The 26198-nt window shown below is 43.8% G+C and overlaps 1 protein-coding gene, 1 long non-coding RNA gene and 3 other non-coding genes across 6 annotated transcripts in view; 3 read left to right on the plus strand and 2 right to left on the minus strand.

Annotated features, from left to right (window-relative positions):
• Window positions 1-179: 179 nt before the first annotated feature.
• Window positions 180-370, minus strand: LOC125716107 (U2 spliceosomal RNA). Its single transcript, XR_007384265.1, has one exon. It is a non-coding gene; the product is annotated as a U2 spliceosomal RNA (small nuclear RNA).
• An 11003-nt stretch (window positions 371-11373) lies between these two features.
• LOC125715616 (uncharacterized) lies at window positions 11374-19673 on the plus strand. 2 transcript variants are annotated; one of them, XR_007384127.1, is made up of 2 exons: window positions 11374-11554; window positions 19136-19673. It is a non-coding gene; the product is annotated as an uncharacterized LOC125715616 (long non-coding RNA). The 2 variants fall into 2 exon arrangements; XR_007384128.1 differs by having other exon boundaries at window positions 19163-19673.
• On the plus strand, window positions 13303-13493 carry LOC125716108 (U2 spliceosomal RNA). The gene has a single exon (XR_007384266.1). It is a non-coding gene; the product is annotated as a U2 spliceosomal RNA (small nuclear RNA).
• On the plus strand, window positions 17442-17605 carry LOC125716097 (U1 spliceosomal RNA). Its single transcript, XR_007384256.1, has one exon. It is a non-coding gene; the product is annotated as a U1 spliceosomal RNA (small nuclear RNA).
• Window positions 19674-23075: 3402 nt separating the features above from the next.
• The window catches only part of LOC125715607 (uncharacterized), a 53212-nt gene continuing 50089 nt past the window's right edge, over window positions 23076-26198 (minus strand). The window contains exon 2 of the mRNA XM_048987372.1: window positions 23076-24246. Coding sequence (XP_048843329.1) covers window positions 23245-24102 — 858 coding nt within the window. The 5' untranslated portion in view covers window positions 24103-24246 and the 3' untranslated portion in view covers window positions 23076-23244. The remainder of the gene's footprint in view (window positions 24247-26198) is intronic.

Consider the following 26198-nt stretch of genomic DNA (forward strand, 5'->3'; position numbering starts at 1 on the left):
CAACATAAATGTACAAGTTCACAATAAACACTTAATCAAAACATCAACAGGAGTAAACGATGTTCTGCAAAACATCAAGTACACGGTCTCTATTATAAAGTCCGCAGTTAAACGGAACTGTAATCAAACTCCCCATGCCTCCGACCACAATCTACTTTTCAACCACAATTTTCCCCAGTAGGGGGTGCACCGTTCCTGGAGATACTGCAATACCAGGTCGATGCGTGGAGTGGACGGAGCAAGCCCCTATTCCATCTCCCTGTTCCAAAAATCAATTTAATATATGGTCCCCAGATAGGGGACGTATCAGATATTAAACTGATAAGAACAGATACTACACTTGATCTTAGCCAAAAGGCCGAGAAGCGATAAAAAAAACAGCCCATGCCCAGACTCAGATGAACGTCCGACAAAATAAGCCCCTTGACGGGAGTGCTGTGTACCAGCATTACGGAGTGACAGAAACACCAAACCCAGCTTCAAACGCGCTCGTTTACGCACAACTCAAATATTCAAATACATAGGCCGCCCATATCGAAAAGGCACTACGAATCGGAGCTCGCGTACCCCAGAATGCAACGCGGATTCAGAACCTCTCACTCTGGCCACCAAACGTCATCAGTGAGAATACATTTTGGCAGCTAACTCCGAATACTCCGCAACCTTAGACGTTTGCCCTGACTACGACAAAGACTGGCTGAACACAAGCAACCGGGGCTCTTTTAATAAAGCGCTCATGCGGCGATCCTTGTCCGATGACTGCCATTCTACGTATACACAATACGGAAGTATCCCTCGGTGTTCTCGTAATACATAGAGTTAGTACCAAGATACTCGTACAGGTCAATTTTAGTCAGTTCCAGCTGTCCCTCTCTGCTTTCCTATGCCGTTCACTGCAGAGAAAATACACGCGTGTGCACACCTCCTCCCACAGAGTGGGGATTTCTCCACAGTGCCGGAGGTGGCCGACCTCCTCAGCCAAACTCTCACTACATGCACGCGCAGGACCGCCGACTCTCGTGCCTGCGCCGGCACGCTGGCTGCACCTGCGACGCGCGGTGTCACGCTCTCTATGCAGACCCACGTGTTGTAATGCTGATCGATCACGTGAGCCGTCTCACATTCATCATCGCACAGTTCATCTGCGTAGACAAGGGCGAAGATTTGCTGTCAATGTTGGTCGGGACCAAATCAGCCCAGAAACCCCCTGCCTCCCCAAACACACACGACGTTACAACCGTCCATACCTAAATCTACGCACTTCTACTTCACCCGTACAACAGAGTGAAATGTTCGCTGGTACTTCTTGAAAACACCCCTAAAACGTTACACACTTCCACACGTTAACCCACTGACTGCAAACTCACCACAGCCCATTAAGTTACACCCGGGATACCTAACGCGAACCAAGCTTTTGTTTGACCACGCTAAAAGTCGGTAGCTGGTCCGGCATATCACCGTCACCGCCACTATACCAGCCCCTGCAACCAAACACACCTCAAAGACGAAGTAGATTCGGTCAATAAACCGCTGTCTACCCAAATGCATGCGTTTATTTTTTGCTAGATTATTACAAATAAACACGCAGTCAGTTGACAGACATATCGCTCTAACAATATGGCCGAAGGGCGGCACGTTTCACTCTCCCGGGATCTAATCGCCAAGGGCCCAACGGAAAGATGCCTACTTGTTAAAAATAGGAATTTGACATGTTAACATTTAAAATAAAAAACACAACACCAGCCCTACTGCTCATCTAAGATCTTTGTCAGGAATGTGCAGATTTATTGCGAGTCGCACGAGGCCCAGAGGCTGCGCTTCGCCTACTAGGCCGATATTGAATGTCTGCGCGAATTCGGCTACAATTTAATTCCCAAGCTAATAGTAAAAAAAAAATGCAAATTTTACTTCTTACAGACAGCTACAATTTCCAGACAACCTTGTCTGGCTACCGAACCATTTCGTTTGAGAAGTTTATCGTTCTGTGGATTTGAAGTTTGTACCGTACCAAGGAGCGCAACAAGAAACACTTCGCAGGACACTTTTATCGCTCCAGAAAAAACCACCAAAAATCCCAAAACAACACCTTAACCAGCAAAAAGACTCCTAAAATCTTACCTCGCTCGAGGTGGCCAGACACCGGTGCTCACTCGACAGCGACCGCGGTCCAGCGTAACCTTCCGGGGCCTGCCGGCATTTCGCATTTCAGCGTGATTGATTGAGGCCGACTCAGACATGGATTCGTCCACCTGCTGTCCACCAAATTATTCGAGCTTACAAAGGACACAAACGAGTTTGATGCAACATAAAATGCTATTATATATATATATATATATATATATATATATATATATATAAACCTTCCGAAATTGGCGACCAAGAGAAAGGTGCGGTCGAGCGCGGGAAGGAGGAAGTACTGTAGGTCTGGTCAATCGATCTTTTTGCAGCTGACGTCACATTCGCTATATCCGCAGTGTATTGTGGGTCGAATCGCCATTTTGGGTGTATACAACTCTTGAGCGAGCATTTGCATGCGGCATTATCTTTGGTAAGGTGTTAGGACCCTCGTAACGTGTGAAAGGCTGTCATACTAAATCACATGATAGAGATGGCAGAAAGGTGGACCACAACATGAGATTTTTTCAGTTTCCCACTTGGAAAAGAGGATACGGACAGCAGGTAGAGCAGGTGTTGTTATATTTGTGCTGTATAAATTACTTTGGGCTGGGCTAAAAGGAAAAGATTCTAGCTGAGGGGGGGGGACATCTTATACAAAGCCACCCTGCCACAGAATGCCCCCCCCTTGTCTAACTCTGGCTGGGAAAATCCTACATGAATCAAACTTGCACCAGATACTGATATTTACTCCTTATTTGTTCTGTATAAATTACTTTGGGCTGGGCTAAAAGGAAAAGATTCTAGCTGGGGGGACATCTTATACAAAGCCACCCTGCCACAGAATGCCCCCCCCCCTTGTTTAACTCTGGCTGGGAAAATCCAACATGAATCAAACTTGCACCAGATACTGATATTTACTCCTTATTTGTTCTGTATAAATTACTTTGGGCTGGGCTAAAAGGAAAAGATTCTAGCTGGGCGGGCATCTTAGAGCAAGCCACCCTGCCGCAGAATGCCCCCCCTGTCTAACTCTGGCTGGGGAAAACCTACATATGAATGAAAATATGGAAAGGCACATTAGTCCCTGGACACACACTACAAAATACCTGTATATCAGAAATACATGGAAATGTCACTAAAATGACAAAAACTGACTCTAAATGTATCTGTGTGATGCAAAATAACAAATAAGACAGAAATGTTGTAATGAGTTGGTAATTTTATATTATTTACACATAAATACTTACCAAATGAACAAATTCTTTCCTCTGATCATTGAGGATTCTTTTTGGAGCCTCAAACTGACAGAAGAAACAGAGGATACACTCTGCTGCTTCTTCTACCCGCTTTGAGGTTAAGGGGTAAGCTTGTGGCCATTTGGTCAGGTAGTCCACCATAACGCAGATGTACTTATACCCCCTTTGGTGATTGTCAATTACCCTATTAGATCCATTCCCACCAATTTAAATGGGTGTGTAACCTTAAAAATAACAGTTATTATGTGACACTCATTTAACACTTCAAATATTTAGATGTTTTGTTTCTGGCCTACACAACAAGTCAATTATATTTAAAATTTTAAAAGACTGCTACCTTTATAGGAGTGTACTTCACCTCCTGTTTAATAATACGCGGTGCAGCTTGGCAGGCTACACATTCTGAAACCTGTATGAAAAATATATAATTAAAACTTAACTTTATCAGCTCCACAGTGCCGGTCAAAATTTTGAACATGGTGAAAATATGGGACAGACTGTAACAAATAATCAAAGCAGCTTTCTTTGGTTATTTACCCATTTGTTGATGTCAGCAGTCATACCAGGCCAAGAAAAACTTTTAGCAATTGCATCCCTGGTTTTTCTCTGGCCTGTGTGAGCTCCCACAGCACTGGGTGGAATTCTGTGAAAATCAAATTGGCCTCTTCAGCTCCACAAACCACTTTAACTTTGTTTTTCCCCTTTGGTTCCACTGACCTTGTACAACACATCTCCTGTTTTAAGATTAATACATGATTCCATCAACATTTGTTTAATATTCAGTAGCAACTGATGAAGATAAAAAAATAGTTTATACAGTATGTTATTAGGATCCCATATTTTATCTGCTTTCAAATTAAATTGATCAAACTGAAGGAATAACATGTGCAACCATTACAGAAGAGGCTCTGTTACTGTTAATTATAGTAAAGCAAGCTCAATGGAAAAATACCCCAAAAAATAATTAAACATGGGAAAGTGACATCCAACATATGTACTACTGGTAATAAAATACACGGTTTTCCATGTCATGTCGATGTTCATATGGCTATGCAACGTGTTTTTTTTTCTTCATTAACTAACACCGTGTTAATCATCTACAAGATGATACGTCGATATTACTTTAACGCACCATCAAAAATAAAGCCTGAAGCTTTATGTCTTAGCTCCTTTTTTTCGGCCTTTGAAAAGCCCTTCGGATATTTGTTGTGCCTCTTATAGGCAACAATGTTAAAGACGGTGGGATCCATTACAACTATTCTTCTGTTCAGTTTGTAGTGTATCAGCAAAGTTTAACTTTTGCATACAGAATAGGTGACGCCTCTTGATTTGGTACAGGATAATATTATTGGTTCCATTCTAAAAGTGTCAAACTTTACCTATCGCGAGACAGATAATTAATTTGATGCGAAATTGTCAAAATCAAATAAAATCCATTTTATGGCGCAGGCCTATTACATAGATCTAAAATGTCCACATTATAATTTAATCGAATAAATCACACCAATTTTCCTGTTAATGTCACATAGTTTCCTTTAGTAAAAATGTATTGTGTAATGTATTCTACTTAATCATGGACATGCAAGAAACTATAATACCACACTTTAAATTGTATAGTTTGGTGTACACATCAGTTCAGGTGTTACAGTAGGCACAGATTTCAAAATTTGTCAGAAAAACTTTGAAGTGATTTATTTATTTATTTGCCAGATTTGCTTCAGCAATATGGAACAAAATGTAAAACAAACAAACAAAAAATGTAAAAGAAATAAGTAAAATATGAAATCATAAAAATATGAAAATATGAACTGTGTAAAAATATTTCTGTGATATAATGGCAGTTGATCAACTTCCCATCCATCCATCCATTTTCCAAACCACTTATCCTACTGGGTCGCGGGGGGTCCGGAGCCTATCCCGGAAGCAATGGGCACGAGGCAGGGAACAACCCAGGATGGGGGGCCACCCCATCGCAGGGCACACTCACACACCAGTCACTCACGCATGCACTCCTATGGGCAATTTAGCAACTCCAATTAGCGTCAGCATGTTTTTGGACTGTGGGGGGAAACTGAAGTACCCGGAGGAAACCCCACGACGACATGGGGAGAACATGCAAACTCCACACACATGTGACCCAGGCGGAGACTCGAACGCGGATCCCAGTGGTGTGTGGCAACAGTGCTAACCACTGCACCACCATGCCGCCCCCCCAAAGTAATTTATGCAGCACAAATAAGTAATAAATATGAGTAACTGGTGCAAGTTTGATGCATGTAGGATTTTCCTAGCCAGAGTTATACAAGGCGGGGGGGGGGCATTCTGTAGCAGGGTGGCTTGCTATAAAATGCCCCCCCCCCACTCCAGAGTCTTTTCCTTTTGGCGTGACGACTTGCAATACGACTTGTTAGCTGTAATGCACAAACGGGGTTTAGAGTGAGTCATGAAATTTTGGTGACTTTTGGTCTGTGGATGTCAGATCATTTCCAAGCGTGATGGTGCAGAGTATGAAATTAAATGCCGTATTATATCATACGACGACAGTAAAGAAAATTTTCAGCATAATCGATTCAACAAAGTATCAAAAATATCTTTCAAATAAATCAGTCCCTTCTGGCGACTGAAAGCGACAGACAAGCATTGTCGAGAAGAAAAGCATTACTGTAACGTTTTAATGAAAAAGTTACCGTTACATTTGTGATGAATTACAGGAGGTTGTGAATGATAACTTAAGGTTCGAATGTAAAAAGGCATAATAAACAACTACTTTGAGGTTTAAGGATTGTCTGAGGACTTGAGAACAATAATTGTGGAAAAATATTAACAATCTCAAGGCTACAAGTCCATCTCTAGAGATCTTCATGTTCCTTTGTCCACTGTGCGCAACATAATCAAGAAGTTTTCTTTGGTACTGTACATGGTACTGTAGCTAATCTCCCCAGATGTGGCACTGAAGAGTAAAATTGATAAAAGACTGCAATGAAGGATAGTCGTAATGGTGGATAAACAGCTCCAATCAATTTCTAAACAAATTCAAGCTGTTCTGCAGACTCAGGGTGCAACAGTGTCAGCTCGAACTATCCGTCTACATCTGAACGAACTGAAACACTATGGCAGGAGACCCAGTACCCCACTGTTGACACAGAAACATAAAAAAGCCAGATTGGAGTTTGCCAGAATGTACTTGAGGAAGCCTTCTGGGAGAACATCTTATGGACAGATGAGATGAAGGTAGAGCTTTGTGGTAAAGCTCATCATTCTACTGTTTACAGAAAATGGAATGAGGCCTACGAAGAAAAGAACACAGTACCTACAGTCAAACATGGTGGAGGTTTTGCTGCCTTTGGCACTGGATTCCTTGACTGTGTGCAAGGCATCATGAAATCTGAAGACTATCAAAAGATTTTGGGGCGCAATGTTGGGAGCTCTACAATGTTAAATGCAATTATTCATCTGATTTAATTTTGACATTTGAATATTTAACATTTGACGTCAAATTTGCAGAATTCCTTTCAGACCTAGTTACTCCAACTGAGAGAGCAATAATCGTGGGGGATTTTAATATTCAGGTAGACAACGAACATGATCCCTGCCTCAGAACTGCGGCCATACCCTGAATTTAATCCTATCGTTTGGTCTTGATATTGATAATGTGACTCTACTGCCTCAGTCCAGTATTATCTCTGACCATCATCTTATTACGTTCAATATTTACCTTGCTCAAAATATTAGCCCCCCGACTAAACGTACAATCATGTCAAATACAGCGAGTAACTTTATCAATAATCTCCCTGAGCTATCGTTTTCAATCAAACTAATGTGGAATCCTGCTGAGCTTGATAGCATTACAGAGTATTTAGCATCTATGCTTAATTCCACCCTAGGGAAAATTGCTCCATTAAAAATAATAAAGACCAGGGTGAATAAAACTGCTCCTTGGTATAATGACCACTTGCGTAATTTAAAACAGGAGACACGGAAATTAGAACGTAAGTGGTGTCAAACTAAACTAGTGGTGTTCGAACTAGCATGGAAAGAGGCTATGGGTAGCTACAAAAAGGCTCTTAGTGCTGCTAAATCAGAGTATCTATCACAACTAATTGAAATAAACAAAAATAATCCTAGATTCCTATTTACTATGGTGTCCAAGCTGACTAACCAGGCCACTGCTCAAAGTGTGCCCGCGTTATTTTTCAGTGACAACTTTATGAAATTTTTTTACCAAAAAATATTCTCAATTAGACAGAACATTTTGAATACTCTGATAACTTCATTCTCTGGCCTCGACACGGCGTGTGCTAATGCTGCAGCCACCCTATTTGAAGCATTTACCCGGGTTAACCAGTCAGAACTGATGTCCTTAATTTTATCTTCAAATTCATCTACTTGTTTGCTAGACCCTGTTCCAACAAAATTATTCAAAGAGATGCTTCCGGCATTGATTGAACCACTACTAGCAATAGTTAACTCCTCAATCAGCATCGGCCATCTACCAAAATCTCTTAAACTAGCAGTAGTTAAACCTCTGTTGAAGAAACCAAACTTGGATCCCTTTGAAATGATAAACTATAGACCAATCTCTAATCGATGATGATGAGAACCCTTTATTGCTATTGCAATACACTATGTCACAAGTACCAGCGAAAAAACTGGCCATCAACCCGACCATACATATACACAAACATCACAGTAGGGGGTAGACAGAATAACATGAGGAGAGAGGAGGAGAATAAAAAAACAGCCCCCAGACTGTACTCCAGTGGGGAGGACATTGTAGGAACCAAAAAAAGCACCTCAGCAATATAAGCACATGGTCACTTCACCTTAAAACATGAAAAGGCACAACTTGCAACAGGTGAGGGAAATGGGGATGTGGAGGTAGTCCAGCATAGACAAACAGCCATCCGGTCCTGCAGCCACGAGGGCGCTGGTCACAGACCCACCTGTTCACAGTGGGGGTATGAAGCGGCGAACGTGAGGGAAATGGGGAGGTGGAGGTAGTCTTACCTGTCAGACCGCTATCAGTATGTAAATCTAAATAGTGATTCCTCAGAACATGTCAAGGTCAGATACAGTGCCACAAGGTTCAGTTCAAGCTCCCCTACTATTTTCACTATACATGTTACCCTTAGGCTTAGTTATTCGTAAGTATGGAATTAGCTTTCATTGCTTTGCAGATGATACACAATTATATATATCGGCTAAACCAGAAGATAGATAGCAACTTCAGAGAATGGAAGAACGTTTAATGCATATCAAAAAGTGGATCTCAGACAACTTCCTCCAGCTGAACCTAGACAAGACTGAGGTTCTTTTTACTGGCACTAAAGCCACCAGAAGTAAACTATCGGACATCACAGTCAATCTGGAGGGACTACCTATGACACCAAGCACTGTTGTTAAAAACCTTGGTGTTATTTTAGACTCTGATCTTTTGTTCGAAGCACATGCTTCAATCATTATCCGTACCGCCTACTTTCACCTGCGCAATATTGCCAAGTTAAGAAACACGGTCTCCTTTCAAGATACAGAGAAATTGGTTCATGCGTTTATTACCTCCAGGCTCGATTGCTGTAACGTCTTATTCTCCAGCTCATCCAGGTCATTAAATAAACTCCAGCTGGTCCAGAATGCAGCAGCCAGAGTCCTCACCAAAACTAAAAAATATGATCATATTACCCCAATTTCATCTTCACTCATTACTACATTTCTGTCTTATTTGTTATTTTGCATCACACAGATACATTTAGAGTCAGTTTTTGTCATTTTAGTGACATTTCCATGTATTTCCTTATCTGAAGGTGTGGTACCTTCTGATTGGAAGCACGCCTTCATAACGCCTATTTTCAAAAAAGGGGATAGAAGTAATTTGTCTAACTATAGGCCAATCAGTCTAACTTGTATAACTGGTAAAGTTATGGAGGCTATAATCAAAGAGAAAATGATAGATTACCTGGACTCCAATAACATTTTGCGGGATAGCCAGCATGGATTTAGAAGAGGTAGATCCTGTTTAACAAATCTGTTGGAGTTTTTTGAGGAAGCTACTCAGGAAGTTGATGATAAGAAGGCCTATGATGTCATCTGCTTAGATTTCCAAAAGGCTTTTGATGTTGTCCCCCACAAGAGGCTCCTACTTAAACTCAAAGCGACTGGTATTTTAGGTACCGTAGCGACCTGGATTGATAACTGGTTAACAGATAGGAAACAGCGAGTAGTTATAAGAGGCACAATGTCACAGTGGGCTTGCGTTCATAGTGGGGTACCGCAGGGTTCGATTTTAGGACCACTATTGTTCCTAATTTACATAAATGATATGGATACCAATATATACAGTAAACTGGTGAAATTTGCAGATGACACCAAGGTGGGTGGTGTAGCAGATACTGAATTAGTGGCTCAGCAGCTACAGCGGGATCTTGATTTAATTAGTGACTGGGCTGATACCTGGCAGATGAAATTTAACGTCGATAAATGTAAGGTACTCCATCTAGGGAGCAGAAATATAAAGTACAGGTATTTCATGGGTGTCACTGAAATAAAGGTAGCTGATCATGAGAAAGACCTTGGTGTGTATGTTGATGCTTCCATGTCCCATTCTCGCCAGTGTGGGGAAGCAATAAAAAAGGCCAATAGGATGTTGGGGTATATCTCCAGGTGTGTGGAGTTTAAGTCAAGGGAGGTAATGCTAAGATTATACAATTCCTTGGTGAGACCTCACCTAGAATATTGTGTGCAGGTTTGGTCACCATATCTTAAAAAGGACATTGTGGCCTTAGAAAAGGTGCAGCGTAGGGCCACAAAAATGATTCCTGGTCTTAGAGGAATGTCATACGAGGAACGGTTACTTGAGCTAAATCTGTTCAGTCTCAAGCAAAGGAGATTGAGGGGGGACATGATCCAGGTATATAAGATTCTAACAGGTTTGGATGCTGTTCAACCAAATAGTTACTTCAGCATTAGTTTAAATACACGAAATCGTGGCCATAGGTGGAAATTAGCGGGAGAACATTTCAAGCTGGATTTAAGGAAGCACTTCTTTACGCAGCGTGTAGTCAGAGTATGGAATAGCCTTCCTGATAATGTAGTGCAAGCTGAATCCTTGGGTTCCTTTAAATCAGAGCTAGATAAGATTTTAACGACTCTGAGCTATTAGTTTAGTTCTCCCCAAGCGAGCTTGATGGGCCGAATGGCCTCCTCTCGTTTGTATAGTTCTTATGTTCTTATTTCTGATATACAGGTTTTTTGTAGTGTGTGTCCAGGGACTAACGTGCCTTTCCATATTTTCATTCATATGTAGGTTTTCCCCAGCCAGAGTTAGACAGGGGGGGCATTCTGCGGCAGGGTGGCTTGCTCTAAGATGCCCGCCCAGCTAGAATCTTTTCCTTTTAGCCCAGCCCAAAGTAATTTATACAGAACAAATAAGGAGTAAATATCAGTATCTGGTGCAAGTTTGATTCATGTAGGATTTTCCCAGCCAGAGTTAGACAAGGGGGGGGCATTCTGTGGCAGGGTGGCTTTGTATAAGATGTCCCCCCCCCTCAGCTAGAATCTTTTCCTTTTAGCCCAGCCCAAAGTAATTTATACAGCACAAATATAACAACACCTGCTCTACCTGCTGTCCGTATCCTCTTTTCCAAGTGGGAAACTGAAAAAATCTCATGTTGTGGTCCACCTTTCTGCCATCTCTATCATGTGATTTAGTATGACAGCCTTTCACACGTTACGAGGGTCCTAACACCTTACCAAAGATAATGCCGCATGCAAATGCTCGCTCAAGAGTTGTATACACCCAAAATGGCGATTCGACCCACAATACACTGCGGATATAGCGAATGTGACGTCAGCTGCAAAAAGATCGATTGACCAGACCTACAGTACTTCCTCCTTCCCGCGCTCGACCGCACCTTTCTCTTGGTCGCCAATTTCGGAAGGTTTATATATATATATATATATATATATATATATATATATATATATAATAGCATTTTATGTTGCATCAAACTCGTTTGTGTCCTTTGTAAGCTCGAATAATTTGGTGGACAGCAGGTGGACGAATCCATGTCTGAGTCGGCCTCAATCAATCACGCTGAAATGCGAAATGCCGGCAGGCCCCGGAAGGTTACGCTGGACCGCGGTCGCTGTCGAGTGAGCACCGGTGTCTGGCCACCTCGAGCGAGGTAAGATTTTAGGAGTCTTTTTGCTGGTTAAGGTGTTGTTTTGGGATTTTTGGTGGTTTTTTCTGGAGCGATAAAAGTGTCCTGCGAAGTGTTTCTTGTTGCGCTCCTTGGTACGGTACAAACTTCAAATCCACAGAACGATAAACTTCTCAAACGAAATGGTTCGGTAGCCAGACAAGGTTGTCTGGAAATTGTAGCTGTCTGTAAGAAGTAAAATTTGCATTTTTTTTTTACTATTAGCTTGGGAATTAAATTGTAGCCGAATTCGCGCAGACATTCAATATCGGCCTAGTAGGCGAAGCGCAGCCTCTGGGCCTCGTGCGACTCGCAATAAATCTGCACATTCCTGACAAAGATCTTAGATGAGCAGTAGGGCTGGTGTTGTGTTTTTTATTTTAAATGTTAACATGTCAAATTCCTATTTTTAACAAGTAGGCATCTTTCCGTTGGGCCCTTGGCGATTAGATCCCGGGAGAGTGAAACGTGCCGCCCTTCGGCCATATTGTTAGAGCGATATGTCTGTCAACTGACTGCGTGTTTATTTGTAATAATCTAGCAAAAAATAAACGCATGCATTTGGGTAGACAGCGGTTTATTGACCGAATCTACTTCGTCTTTGAGGTGTGTTTGGTTGCAGGGGCTGGTATAGTGGCGGTGACGGTGATATGCCGGACCAGCTACCGACTTTTAGCGTGGTCAAACAAAAGCTTGGTTCGCGTTAGGTATCCCGGGTGTAACTTAATGGGCTGTGGTGAGTTTGCAGTCAGTGGGTTAACGTGTGGAAGTGTGTAACGTTTTAGGGGTGTTTTCAAGAAGTACCAGCGAACATTTCACTCTGTTGTACGGGTGAAGTAGAAGTGCGTAGATTTAGGTATGGACGGTTGTAACGTCGTGTGTGTTTGGGGAGGCAGGGGGTTTCTGGGCTGATTTGGTCCCGACCAACATTGACAGCAAATCTTCGCCCTTGTCTACGCAGATGAACTGTGCGATGATGAATGTGAGACGGCTCACGTGATCGATCAGCATTACAACACGTGGGTCTGCATAGAGAGCGTGACACCGCGCGTCGCAGGTGCAGCCAGCGTGCCGGCGCAGGCACGAGAGTCGGCGGTCCTGCGCGTGCATGTAGTGAGAGTTTGGCTGAGGAGGTCGGCCACCTCCGGCACTGTGGAGAAATCCCCACTCTGTGGGAGGAGGTGTGCACACGCGTGTATTTTCTCTGCAGTGAACGGCATAGGAAAGCAGAGAGGGACAGCTGGAACTGACTAAAATTGACCTGTACGAGTATCTTGGTACTAACTCTATGTATTACGAGAACACCGAGGGATACTTCCGTATTGTGTATACGTAGAATGGCAGTCATCGGACAAGGATCGCCGCATGAGCGCTTTATTAAAAGAGCCCCGGTTGCTTGTGTTCAGCCAGTCTTTGTCGTAGTCAGGGCAAACGTCTAAGGTTGCGGAGTATTCGGAGTTAGCTGCCAAAATGTATTCTCACTGATGACGTTTGGTGGCCAGAGTGAGAGGTTCTGAATCCGCGTTGCATTCTGGGGTACGCGAGCTCCGATTCGTAGTGCCTTTTCGATATGGGCGGCCTATGTATTTGAATATTTGAGTTGTGCGTAAACGAGCGCGTTTGAAGCTGGGTTTGGTGTTTCTGTCACTCCGTAATGCTGGTACACAGCACTCCCGTCAAGGGGCTTATTTTGTCGGACGTTCATCTGAGTCTGGGCATGGGCTGTTTTTTTTATCGCTTCTCGGCCTTTTGGCTAAGATCAAGTGTAGTATCTGTTCTTATCAGTTTAATATCTGATACGTCCCCTATCTGGGGACCATATATTAAATTGATTTTTGGAACAGGGAGATGGAATAGGGGCTTGCTCCGTCCACTCCACGCATCGACCTGGTATTGCAGTATCTCCAGGAACGGTGCACCCCCTACTGGGGAAAATTGTGGTTGAAAAGTAGATTGTGGTCGGAGGCATGGGGAGTTTGATTACAGTTCCGTTTAACTGCGGACTTTATAATAGAGACCGTGTACTTGATGTTTTGCAGAACATCGTTTACTCCTGTTGATGTTTTGATTAAGTGTTTATTGTGAACTTGTACATTTATGTTGTACTTATTAACTTGGCTGGGAGTTTTCATTGAGTTTTGTATCTATTGTTAGTGATCTATATTATATTTTAAAGGGTATAACCTTTTAAATTGTTTAGTCTTGAGTTGATTTTGTCGGTGTCTACTGTTGAATTTGTCTGAATTTAATTTAATTTTACAATTTAAAATTGTAGCTTAGTTTTAACATTCAGGTTTGTAAAGCACTGTTTCCTGTACTGATGTCCAATGTAATTACGTACAGAGGCAAGCCATACGGCTTCCTAAATGTTCTGTAAGTGGGTTTGGTGGTTTGTCTGACATTACATGCAATTCCACAGTTCAGCCACAAGATGGCTGCAGTGATCTTCGTGGAAACAAAGTGTGATGCGCAAGCATGATCTCGCTGTCAGAAAAGCTTGTGCAGGGGCCTGCAGCAGAAATAGTTTGGTACAGTCAAATCAGCATCAGAGCCAGTTAGCACTGTTAATTCAGCAGCGGTCTCCATGCTACAGGAGAGAACCTCATGTCCAGTGAATGGTATTGTTTTCTGCCTCTGCTGTCTGTGTGCCTTGTGATGGACTGGTATCCTACACCCTAGGGGTTGTGACCTGTGCTGTTCTGGACAGACTGCAGATACCTGAGGTGCTCTTCCACTGCAGCAGATACCATGTTTTCGGCAATTTCCCTATTACAATTACTTTGTGTCAATCAACCTGTGCCTAAAGTGCTAAAGTCACTGGGGACCTTTGGAGCAGAACTTGGAAATGCTTTACACAATACAACTGCCATTTTGAAAGAAAAGTTTGACTCGGGGGAAAACGGTGATAAACTAAGCGAGACATGTTAAAGTAATAATAATGGATTCATGGACACAGGAGGAGAGCTTTTTATTGCAATTTGGTCTTGGGAAGAGATGCAACATCTGAATGGTCTGTCAAGAAACTAACAAAGCATACACCTGGGCTGCATATTATTGAAAAATTTTCTGAATTTTCAGAAGAAAATGTAGTTTTGTTGTAATGTTGTTGTTAATTTTTAAAGCAAAGAGTTAACATAAATTTCACACAAACCCATCTAGGTGTGATTTAAACAGGAATGAAAATGATTATCGGTGTTTCCCCTAGGTTTACAGCTTTGGGTGGGAGGGGGGTGGGGCAGACGGACACCAACAGGATTCATGGTGTTCATGTGTTTTTTAATGCCAGCAGTCAATGTAGCAACTTAACGCCAGAACATTTCTTTTTATGACAATTAAGGCCTGGGAACATTTAAAAAGACACATTTTTGTCTACTTTTCAGGTGGTTGGTAGTTTAGTTACTGTTTTCAGGTAAACAGTTTACCCCTGCGTCAAAACTAAATTCCTTTCTCATATAGTCAGTGCCCCAAAATGCATCGTCCCTATGGCATTGTGTGAGCACTGCAAGTCAAAATGCCTAGATGTTTTGTCACTATGGCAGAGGTCTAGCTAACAGAATACAATTATGTATAAAACTGAAAAAAGGATTTTACAGTAAGAGCAGCCTCCAGTTTGACATCACACGCACTGTGCTCATACTGCCAAGGAAATTAACCATTTTTATTCACACACACAAAGTAACTTCCGTACATTAGAGCAAATAAAAGAAAATGTGTACAGTGTTCTGTACATGTATGAAATATAAACAGAAACAAGAAATTATATCTAGCATACAGTGTTGTAAATAAAGTTTCACAACTACAGTTGGACTTTCACTGGTCGCTGTCGTCACCCTCCCTCTCCTGGTCACCATCCTCATCCTCCTGGCCATCCACTTGCTGCTCTCTGTTTGCCCATAGATATTTGTCCACATCGCAGCGGATATTTTCCCTTGCGATGCAGCGGGGGAAGAAACGGTGTGAATGTCTCAAACATCCTTTACACTGATCCCCTGTGATGTCCAGATTGAGGAAAGGAGAGTATGGTGGTAGTAGCTCCATGAGCGTCCTTGAATGGGTAATGAACCAGGCCCTGGTGAGTGGGCCACGGTGGAAATTCACATTGTCCCACACAATCTCATAATGTGGTAGGTGAGACCCTTTGAGACCGCTCTCATTTTCTGGGACCAGATCAGTATAAAGACGGTCCAAGAAAATGAGGAGCTTTTGAGTGTTGTATGGGCCTAAACTGGGGATGTGTGTGGCCACACCATTCTCAGATATGGCAGCACACATTGTTGAATTGCCCCCTTGCTGGCCTGGGACATCCACCGTGGCCCGCTGGCCAATAATGTTACGGCCACGTCTTCGGCCCTTGGCCAGGTTGAAACCAGCCTCATCGACAAACATGAGGATGTGAGGTGTTTCATTTCCTTCTAATGCCATTATTCTCCACAACAGAGTAAAAAATAATCAATCATATAGAGCAGTTAGAACAATCCTATTACTGTTGTTTATATCTAAATTTTCTATGTTCTCCTCCACAAGTTCAATATAGCCTACTACTGGCCACTACTCCAGTGGCTCCAAACCTGGGGTACAGGCCCAGGTCAGGCCTTTTGACAGTTTTTGGAGAAATACTGAATACAGTTTTCTGTTGCAGTTTTTAGGCAAAATGCTGTAGTCAGATAAAGCTGGATTTTGAAGGTAAAGAGGATACTGAAACCCCCCCAAAAAACTGGGAAGCACTGCTTACTGTAATGTTACAATGTTAGACAACCAATAACTGACTTGCATGCACATACTGGTACCGCAGCTCTTTCACTCTGTCAGAGTTCCTCTTAAATAGTACCCTGTAAATCTACTTCATGGTCATCTGATGCTTCTTCAATACCCATGGTATGTTGTTAACTAATTTTGACAATTGAACAGACTATTGTGCATATGATGTCTTACACAATGGAATGATGCTGACATGTTTTGGAGAGAACAACCATTAGACTGAGAATCAACTAATCGGTTTACATCAGCAAGATCTATTTGGGAAATGTGCTAAATGTGAGCTCATTGTGCTAACTGTAGGCTACTTGTATATAACCATTTGCAAAGATGCACTGAGACGCTTGTGACGTGTACTAAGACATTTGCAATTTGATGAAATCAATGAGAAATGCCATTCTGTTGTGAACAATTGCAAGGTGTTTTTGGAGATTTGTCCTTGTTTTGAGTCATTTCTGTTTCAAGAAATGAGCCAAACCAATGGAGAAACTGTAATACCAGGTGTGAACAGGGCCTAAGACAATAGACCATGTTTGATCACAGCCGGGCAGCAGCCACAAGTTAAAAGGTCAAGAACAGGCCAGTGGCGATATACAACTCATCGTTGATCATCCTACCTTGTGGCAGCCTGACTGCTAAGTATCTGCGCTGCAGTATACAATTAACCACTGAGGTATTTTCTAAACTATCTTGCATCCCTGTGCTCAGTGTTTAATAGTCAGTTTGATATTATGGTAAAGGTATCCAGTTGTATGCACTGGTTTGTTTCACGTACAAATTTTCAAGCCAGAGTTGAATGTGTTTTTTCTCATGTTCTGTGTCCTAACATCCCTCAGCATTCTGTTACTGGTAATGTACAGTCCTCTTCCTGTCTGGTTGGGTGGTTCTGCAAATGGTGACGTGCAAGGCATTCTGGGATATCCTGAAGGGGGCGATGGCACGCAAAATGAAAACAGTACAGCTCACATGACGGCAGATACATACAGCAAAGCAAAAGTACTTTGGGGAGTACTTGTTCAGAATCGCTGTAGGCTGAGATTTGCCCATATGAATGGAAAACCGTGAACTGAACACACTTGCTCTGGAGAGACATGCCGTCTGACTCGGAGAGCAACTCATACTTACCTGGCAGGGGAGATACCATGATCAAGAAGGTGGTTCACCCAGGGCGAGGCTCAGCCATTGCACTCCGGTTGTGCTGACCCCTGCGAATTCCCCAAATGTGGGAATCTCGACTGCATAATTTCTGGTAGTGGGGGACTGCGTTCGCGCTCTCCCCTGATCACTGGTAGAAAGATAGATAAGAGGGTATTACAACATGGGGGTGCTGTTTTACCCAGTTCTCTCTTCAATGTGGATCCTTTTGTACTTTTATGGGTTCTTGGTACATATATGGCACCCTCATAAAGGTTCTTTGATTGGGGAAAAAGGAAGGCCAAATTAAATTTTCATTTAATTTGGCATGTCAATTGCCTAATTTTCATGGCTCAGATATGCTGTTCATTTATTACTTTTTTTTCCTTCAATTGATATCACACTGGGTTTATAAGTAGTAACAAGCTAACATTTTATTAGCACCTCAAAAGCACAATAAAAACACTGTTTTTGAGCCTCGTTAAAGGCATATACTCACTTCATTGGAAAGAAAGTACTCTTTCCCATACCATAAAAGTACTCTTTGAGTTCTTGTTGCAGGAAAAAGTTACAGCTCAGAAGCTATTGAAAAGATCCTCTCAAAGGGGTTAAAATGGCATGTCTAAGCTCTGGAAGGAATGTGTAATTCACTAAATTTCCTCACAGCAACTTTAGAATTAGAATTTACACAAGCCTCCAACTGCTCATCAAAAGTTCTTCAATTTGCATAAATGGCGACACGATTCCAAACTCCCAATTTTGTGACTAATACGAAAAAAGAGAGATGAACCTCTGCAAGCTAAGGGGAGAAAATGCATGCACGCACACACGAGCCTGTGCACACGTGCGCACACACACACCACTGTAGTGCCCCGCCCCATCTTTTAACATCGTTTAATACTGTTGATGTTTTAATTGTTTATTGTGAATTTATACATTTATATTTTATTTTAACTTGGCTAGGAGTTTTCATTGAGTTGCGTATCTATTGTTAGTGATTTATATGATGTTTTAAGAGGTATAACCTTTTAGATCTTTATTTGTAGGCATCTTGTTGAATTTGTGTGAAACTTTCTTTAAAACTGTTGCTTAGCTTTATAAGGCATGTAATATATACGTTTGTAAAGTGCTGATCCTTTTCTGATGTCTGTCTAATGTAATTATTTAAAGATGCAAACTTGTGAGTCCTATAAGGGTTAGTTTTCTGGTCAGACTTGTAGAGGTGGACATTCTGTCATGCTCCCACACACGCATCACCTCAGGGACACTTCAGGGAGCATCTCCACACTCCAATGGGACGCCACACAAAGACACGGCCGCATAAAAAGAGGTCCGGGTTTGGCAGAGAACCCCTGATGTAGCCAGGACACTGATGGGTAAAATCACATGCGGTCTGATCAGTGTGGTCTCTCTAGATTTGAACGGGTGTGAACATCCCTCTTTCTGTGTCCTCTTTGAGGCAGGAAATGTCGGCTCATGGGATGCTGTTGGGGTTTTCCCACAGACGCACCCAACCCCCCAGCTCAACCTGGGACATAGCAACAGAATATTACTTAAATACACATTTATGCAAAGAGTTGTACTTGTATAGTTATACATGCCCACACAGCATATCACTGCAGAGTGATGCACATTCTCTTTACCATCTGTTTGCATGTATATGAATATCGCTTACAGGGGATTCGCTTTGAATTGGCTCCACAGAAGAGGTGCTGGGCAGAGGCTCCTTGATGGGTGAAGATCTGTAGGTGGGTGCCCGAGAGACGCAAGACTGCTGGGTAGAGGAAGAGGACTTGGCGGAGGACAATGTCTGGGTGGAGCAGGTTGCCTTGGACGCTTTGGTGGAAGAGCGTGAGGTGGATGAAGACTGGACACTGGAAGAGGCCTGGATGGAGGAGGGCATCTTGGCAGGGGAGGATGCCTGTGGCGTGGAGAGCGCCTGGACAGTGGAAGACGCCTGGCAGGAGGATGCCTTGGTGGTCGAGGATGCCTCGGGCTTCGGCGTCTTGGACCTGCCCAGTTCTTAAAATCACAAGGAAAGATTTTCAGTGTACCTAGCTGAATAATTTCACATTTTGAAAGATGTCTGAGGTAGACATTAACCATGTCCGCCAACAATTACCTCCTTCCAAATCCATCACCCCTGAAAAAGCAGAGTCATCCAGCCACGTGTGGTCTTGGCTAGTGGAGCTCAATTCCTGATAAAAAAATTAAACAAATCAATAAACTGTTGTTGACTGTGAGTTTCAAGTAATCAACAATGCAAATGAGCAGTAATTGCAACAATTTACATTTACAAGCATGTGCTGCAACTTACTTGGTCCTTCCTGTCATTGATGTATTTTCTAAATCTCTTCATTGTCACACTCGTTATATGTTTGACAGGTGTATGTAGCCACCTGCTCACCGAACTGTAGGCCTTCCAGATGAGCTCACTCTGCTCACTGCTGAAACTCTCTGGCCTGTCCTTCTGCCTGGAGTGCTGTCGGTAGAGCTCCCACATCTCCTGAAAGCTATGGTCTTCAAAGCCTTTCGGACCATATATACACTGGTCGATGTTTGCCTCCAAGAGAATTGAGACTTGCGGGAAGCTCTCTGCGTACTCCGCGGTCTTTAATCCAGTGGTTCTGGATTGCGGCTGTCCTGCGAGGGTTTGCCGCCTCCTCTCTGTGCTTGTCAATGACACTGCAATCACAAGCAACATGGCGTTATAATTACTGGCAAAAAAACTCTGCAAAAAAGCAACATGAAATAGAGGAGAACTGCTTTCAGCAGCTAAATCAAATGGCACAAGAGTAAATGAAGAGGCCTGGATGGAGAAGGGCATCTTGGTGATGGAGGATGCCTGTGGCGTGGAGAGTGCCTGGACAGTGGAAGACGCCTGGCAGGAGGATGCCTTGGTGGTCGAGGATGCCTCAGGCTTCGGCGTCTTGGACCTGCCCAGTTCTTAAAATCACAAGGAAAGATTTTCAGTGTACCTAGCTGAATAATTTCACATTTTGAAAAATGTCTGAGGTAGACATTAACCATGTCCGCCAACAATTACCTCCTTCCAAATTCCTCATTGTCAAAGTCATCCAGCCATGTGGAGTCTTGACTAGTGGAGCTCAGTTTCTGGCAAGAAAAAAAAAATAGATTTTTTTTCCCCATGTAATCAACAATGCAAAAGAGCAGTAATTGCAACAATTTACATTTACTGGGCATGTGCTGCAACTTACTTGGTTCTTCCTGTCGTTTATGTATTTCCTAAATCTCTTTATTGTCACACTTGTTGTGTGACAGGTGTATGTAGCCATCTGCTCACTGAACTGTTGGCCTTCCGGATAAGCTCCCCCTTGTCACCGCTGAAAAACTCTGGCCTGTCCTGCTGCCTTGAGTGCTGTCGGTCCAGTGGTTCTGGATTGTGGCTGTCCTACGAGGGTTTGCCGCCGCCTCTCTCTGCTTGTCATTGACACTGCAATTACAAGCAACATGTTATAATTATTGGCAAAAATCCTCAGCAAAAAAGCAGCATGAAATACAAGTATAGATCCTTAACCTTTAGTATAAATATTTTTAGAGGAAAACTGCTTTCAGCAGCTAAATAAAATGACACTTAAGCGTAAATGAAAATAAAGATGAATGCAGTTTCATAAAATATACTTACTACTTCATGTAGCCCACATCATTTGCCACAAGCAAGCAGAACGGTGCATGTTCATGCTGGTCAAATGGTATGACCAACTTCCCCAGGCACTGCTGGCCGGATGGTGCTGAAATCCCTTCAGCACAGAGGAGTTTTTCGGTATAGGCGAGAGCAGTGGACTGGTGCAGCAGCTCACTTTGGGGTTTGGGGATGGTCATCTTTTCTTCGTACATGCGTGCTTCTTTAGTCGCTACAAGCACTGCCTGTTGGCGACTTGCTACAGCACTGGGGTTCACAACCTGGATTGCTGGTGCTGCCATTTTTAGTTTACCTGGAATGTAGTGGAAATGTAGTTTGTAACGTCATTCCTACATTTCAATCTCCCTGAGCGTGCACGTTCAACCAGAAACCCAAATCCCACCACACACATCAGACACTTACTTCTATAAAATATAAACTATTTTCAGACAATCACCAATTTCGAAACGGTACTGTGCTCTGCATTTTGCATATATAACATGGAAATAACATTTGTGGTGTTCAGATCCGCCAGATCCGGGAACAGTGCAGCGAGTATTCCAATCATAGCGATCATTTACATCACGATCAACCATGAATACCCTCATCAACCGCAAAAATGATAAATTAACGGCCGTTTAAAAGTGTGAAATTCCATCAGAAACGAATATGTGACTGAAGCCTTTAATATCTGCTTACATTAGCTCCAGAAATATTCCCACTTAATACTTTGCCATCATCTAGCAAATAACCAAGGAGTTACTGTATATTACAAGCGCTTCTCCTACAAATGTATTGTCGAAGCCGTTCTGATTTTTTTTCGGCATGGAAAGGGCATTTACATGACATTTAATAATCGGCTTATTGCGTTTAATAAGATAATCAAACGTAAAACCGACGCTGCTCTGATGCTTATTCAGTCATATGCAGTGCTGTGTATACAGTTTATTCTGTGCATCCCGTTTATGCTATTCAATCCAGCGCTAAACGGGTAGTGGTGTTATAACAACTATTATTCTCTGCCTTACTGGTATTTTAAATGTAATCCAGATATTACTGCATGACCTAGATCGGTTTATTCATACGCCAATCTGTCGGATTCTTGCATTTACATGGCATTTGAGTTACTGACCATACACTATCATAATTATTAACAGGAAACTAATCAATTTACACTTACCGTAGGTAAATCTCGAAATCCACAGGAAGAACATTGCTGTGCTGAAACTCTTTGCTTTCTTCAGTCAGCTGAAAACGCCACCACTCATGCAGAAAAGTTGCTCAGTAAATGAAATTATTCTATGATATCTCAGTGATTTATTTGCGGCAGTCAAATTCCGAGGGGAATGTCACGTCCAATCGGATTAGTGGGCGGGAGTTGGAGAATGCCGCATGCTTAGTCTACGGGCAAATTTTGCCGGACTATTGACTTAGCCGACTGTAGACGGCCAATCAGATGGCCGAACTGTCTATAGTCCATCTACAGTGACTTTAGATCTTGCGCTACCGTAGAATCGAGTCCTACAAATGGGTAGTGCAATTCATAAGCGATATGATTGGTAGGGAGTAATAAAGTTCAGCACTGAAGCAAAAAAAAATTGCCCTTTATTGACCAACACATTGATGATAGAGCATTGTACCATGGATGAGAATTCACAAAGTGCAGAGATTAATAATTGGAGCAATGCTCTTACATGTTACACTGATGATTTATAGCAGCATTGTACCAAGTAATAACACCACAACACTACAGTTAAGGGAATTAATAAAAAACACGGAGCATGGATTTAAACAACTATTTTACATTCAACTATTTACATTTGCCGATCCCCAAGGGGAGAAGAGGAGCTACACCTCATTCCTGCAAGTCATCTACAACAGAGGTAAAGTGTTCGTAGCTATCATACACTCTATTGCTCAGACCTTTAGACGGGGACGACATTTTTACTGGGCAGAAACTTTTTTTTTTTTTTTTTTTTTTTTCTTGTGTCCCTGGGTCGGTTGGCCACAGAGTGTACAAACAGGGAGATTTTGTATCCGTGATAGTTTCTCTCCAACACCTGAGAGGGCTTCCTTCAGTTTACGCTTATACTGCGTAGCTCTCGCCCACGCTGAAGGACTGTCAGTGCTGTGGAATGTGCTTTCAGTCTTGGAAGCGGGCATCATGGGCAAAGATGCACAGGATGAGGTGGGCAGACCAACAATCGCAGGAGCTGACTGACTGGCAAGCATTGTGGGCTGTGTGGAGGGGCCAGCAATCAGAGGAGCTGACGCACTGGCGAGCATCATGGGCTGTATGAAGGGACCAGCAATCACAGGGGCTGCTGCAGATGCAGAGAGGGAGGTCACAGGTCTGGTGATGGTAGAAGTCGGGGGGGGTTTTCCTCAGTGGTGCCGACAGTAGTGGTTGAGGCCGGGAGAGTGGAATCACCACATCTGTCCTTTCCTTTAACACCTTTGTGCCTGCTGTGCTGGGTGTGGGCACATATTCCATCAGGGGGTAGTCTGGTGCAGGGAGGACCGCTGGCTGGTGTGGTGCCGGAGGTAGGTCAGCGGATGAGATGGAGGTGGTCTTTGTGATGGTTAAAGGCTGTTTTGTTGCGCGCATGTTGAGAAGCCTCTCTTGGCGACGAATGAAGTCCCGCACGGTCTTTGTGTTGATCTTTGGCAGAGGAATGCCAGCTTTGCACAGAACTGGATCCTCCACCAAAATCCGGTGCTGGATTCGCTGGTACACCTTTAAGATAAAGGTCTTCTCAGGGCTGGTGCGAGACCCTTGAGGTGAGTGCAGCCACAACAGTTTCACCAGTGTGTACATCATTCTGTTGTGCTGCGCGCTGATGTCATGTTGGGCTGGAGCGTACCGCTTGGCCATCTTCACCCGCTGTACTACAGTAGCCTCGAAGGGGTCATCTCTTTTAGTGCGGCAGTAAAGGGTGTTGCCCCAATGTGATTTGTACAGCTGGTTGAACTGCTGTGGATGTTTGTCATGCTCTTCCATGGCATTCCAGGCTTCAAGCACCCTGTTCCGCTGCTCTGTGCTAAGTGACAGCTTGTCGTCTACCAAGCCAATCTCCACCAGCACAGAGCAGAACCTTTCCAGCTTTTGAAAGCCAGGAAGAGGATTTTGGCTGCAGGCGTCCTCCTTTAAAAAAACAAAAGACATACGAATGTGGTAAATACATGTGGTACCGTCAACCCCAAAATTTCTCATACCCATACCGGATTTCTATTTATACTGACTTTTTAGATTTCCTCTGGCTGGAAATTGCATAAATATGTCACCACAAAGTAAGTAAGACATTATTCTTGAGACATAAATGAAACAAAATATATATAGATATATAGATATATAGATATATAGATATATAGAGATATAGATATAGAGATATAGATATATTGATATATTGTCAGGATAACCAGAACAGAGAAAGCCGGATCCAGGGATGCAAGCCGAGAGGCGCTCTATCAATGAAAACCGAGCTGAGGCACCAGAAGGAATAGGCGAGAGACAAGGTTGAAAAACAGGCAGGGAAGTCGTAAGCCGGGGGGTCAGTCCTACAAGGAGGCGCGGGACAGGAATACACAAGGGCACGGGCACGGGAACGAGACGAGCCGGAGCAGGCAGGGTAGAGGGGTCAGGTGCGGGAACGGGTCTGGAACGGGATAGAGAGAGGGGTAAGGAGAGGACACGAGGCAAACAAGCAGGGTCTGGTAGCAGGGAGAGACAATCGACAAGAAAGTGCTTAGCAAGGCTTCTAATCATCAGCGCAATACTTCGCACTGGGCTGGTGACTTCTGGCTGGCTTTATACCTAGGCTCAGTACACTGAATGAGCCTCTGCTGGTGGTGTCCGCCTGTGGGGGCATAACAGTACCCCCCCCCTGACGGCTGCCTCCCGGAGGCCGAAGACGCTTGCGGGGCCGACCCCGAGGGCGCGGAGCAGGGCGGGAGGGGTGAGACTGGTGAAAGGCGGTCTTGAGGTCTGGGTCGTCAATCGCGCTGGCCGGCAACCAGCTACTGTCCTCCCGGGATTCCCCCTCCCAGTGGACCAGATACTGGAGTTGACCCTTCTGGCGGCAAGAATCCAGGATGGAGCGGACTCGTGGGGCCGGGTCCACCTCAGGCACGTCCTCTGGGGAGTCGTCCAGCGGAGGGACATCGGGCCGTAGGGAACTGAACTTCACCGCTTTCAGCAGTGAGGCATGAAAGGTAGGGCAGATGCGATAGACTTTAGGGAGTTGTAAACGATAAGCCACGGGTCCCACTCGCCTCAGGATACGGAAGGGTCCGAGGAACCGCGCGGTCAACTTCTTACACCCTGGGAGACGTAGATTCCGTGTCGACAGCCACACCAACTGACCTACCCGATAAGTGGGTCCCGCCGGATGGATAGACAGTGGAAGTTTCATCGCTGGTGAGTGTGATGTGGGAGAGGACAGCATCCGGAACATCGTCCTGTAGCTCCACATTGCTCTCGTACGCCTCGTCTGGATCGGGCTGCCCGGGCTGAACCACCTCCTCCTCCGGACCAGGTCCATCGTCGACAATGCCGCTAAGGGAAAATGTCCCAGATTCACCTGTGCTCTGGCTGAACAGGTACTCTAACCCAAGCAGCTCGTCGGAAGGGACATCAGCAGGGGTCCGGAAATTCTCTTCCACAGTCTCACCAAACAGCTGCTGACAGCGGGTGTTGAGGCGGTCGATCAGCGGTGCAGAGTAGGTCCTGTGGTGCCGTCCTCTGCCACCAAACACGGCATCCGAGCTCCTGTCCGAGTTCCACCGCACAATGCCGCTTAGCAGGTAAACCTGATAGGGCTGCGCTGCGCAGTGAGGACCTGGACATGACAATAAAATGTATAACGGTGTTGGAATAATAACAGGCCCATGTTTCATTTGTTAGAAGTGATCAGACTACACGTTCATACTTGGAATCATGTGCGGCAGAGCTTTGTGGAATCCTTCCAGGCTGTTGCTTCCACGCAGACATTTGTAATAGGGCACATCCACATTGCTGATGGTTGTTACGTGCAACCCTATACATGCTCATGTCTGGTGGATCCTGGATGCCCTCCAGATGCCGCTGCTGCTCCGCCC

This window comes from Brienomyrus brachyistius, chromosome 20 (genome assembly GCF_023856365.1).
Source record: "Brienomyrus brachyistius isolate T26 chromosome 20, BBRACH_0.4, whole genome shotgun sequence".
Lineage (NCBI taxonomy): Eukaryota > Metazoa > Chordata > Actinopteri > Osteoglossiformes > Mormyridae > Brienomyrus > Brienomyrus brachyistius.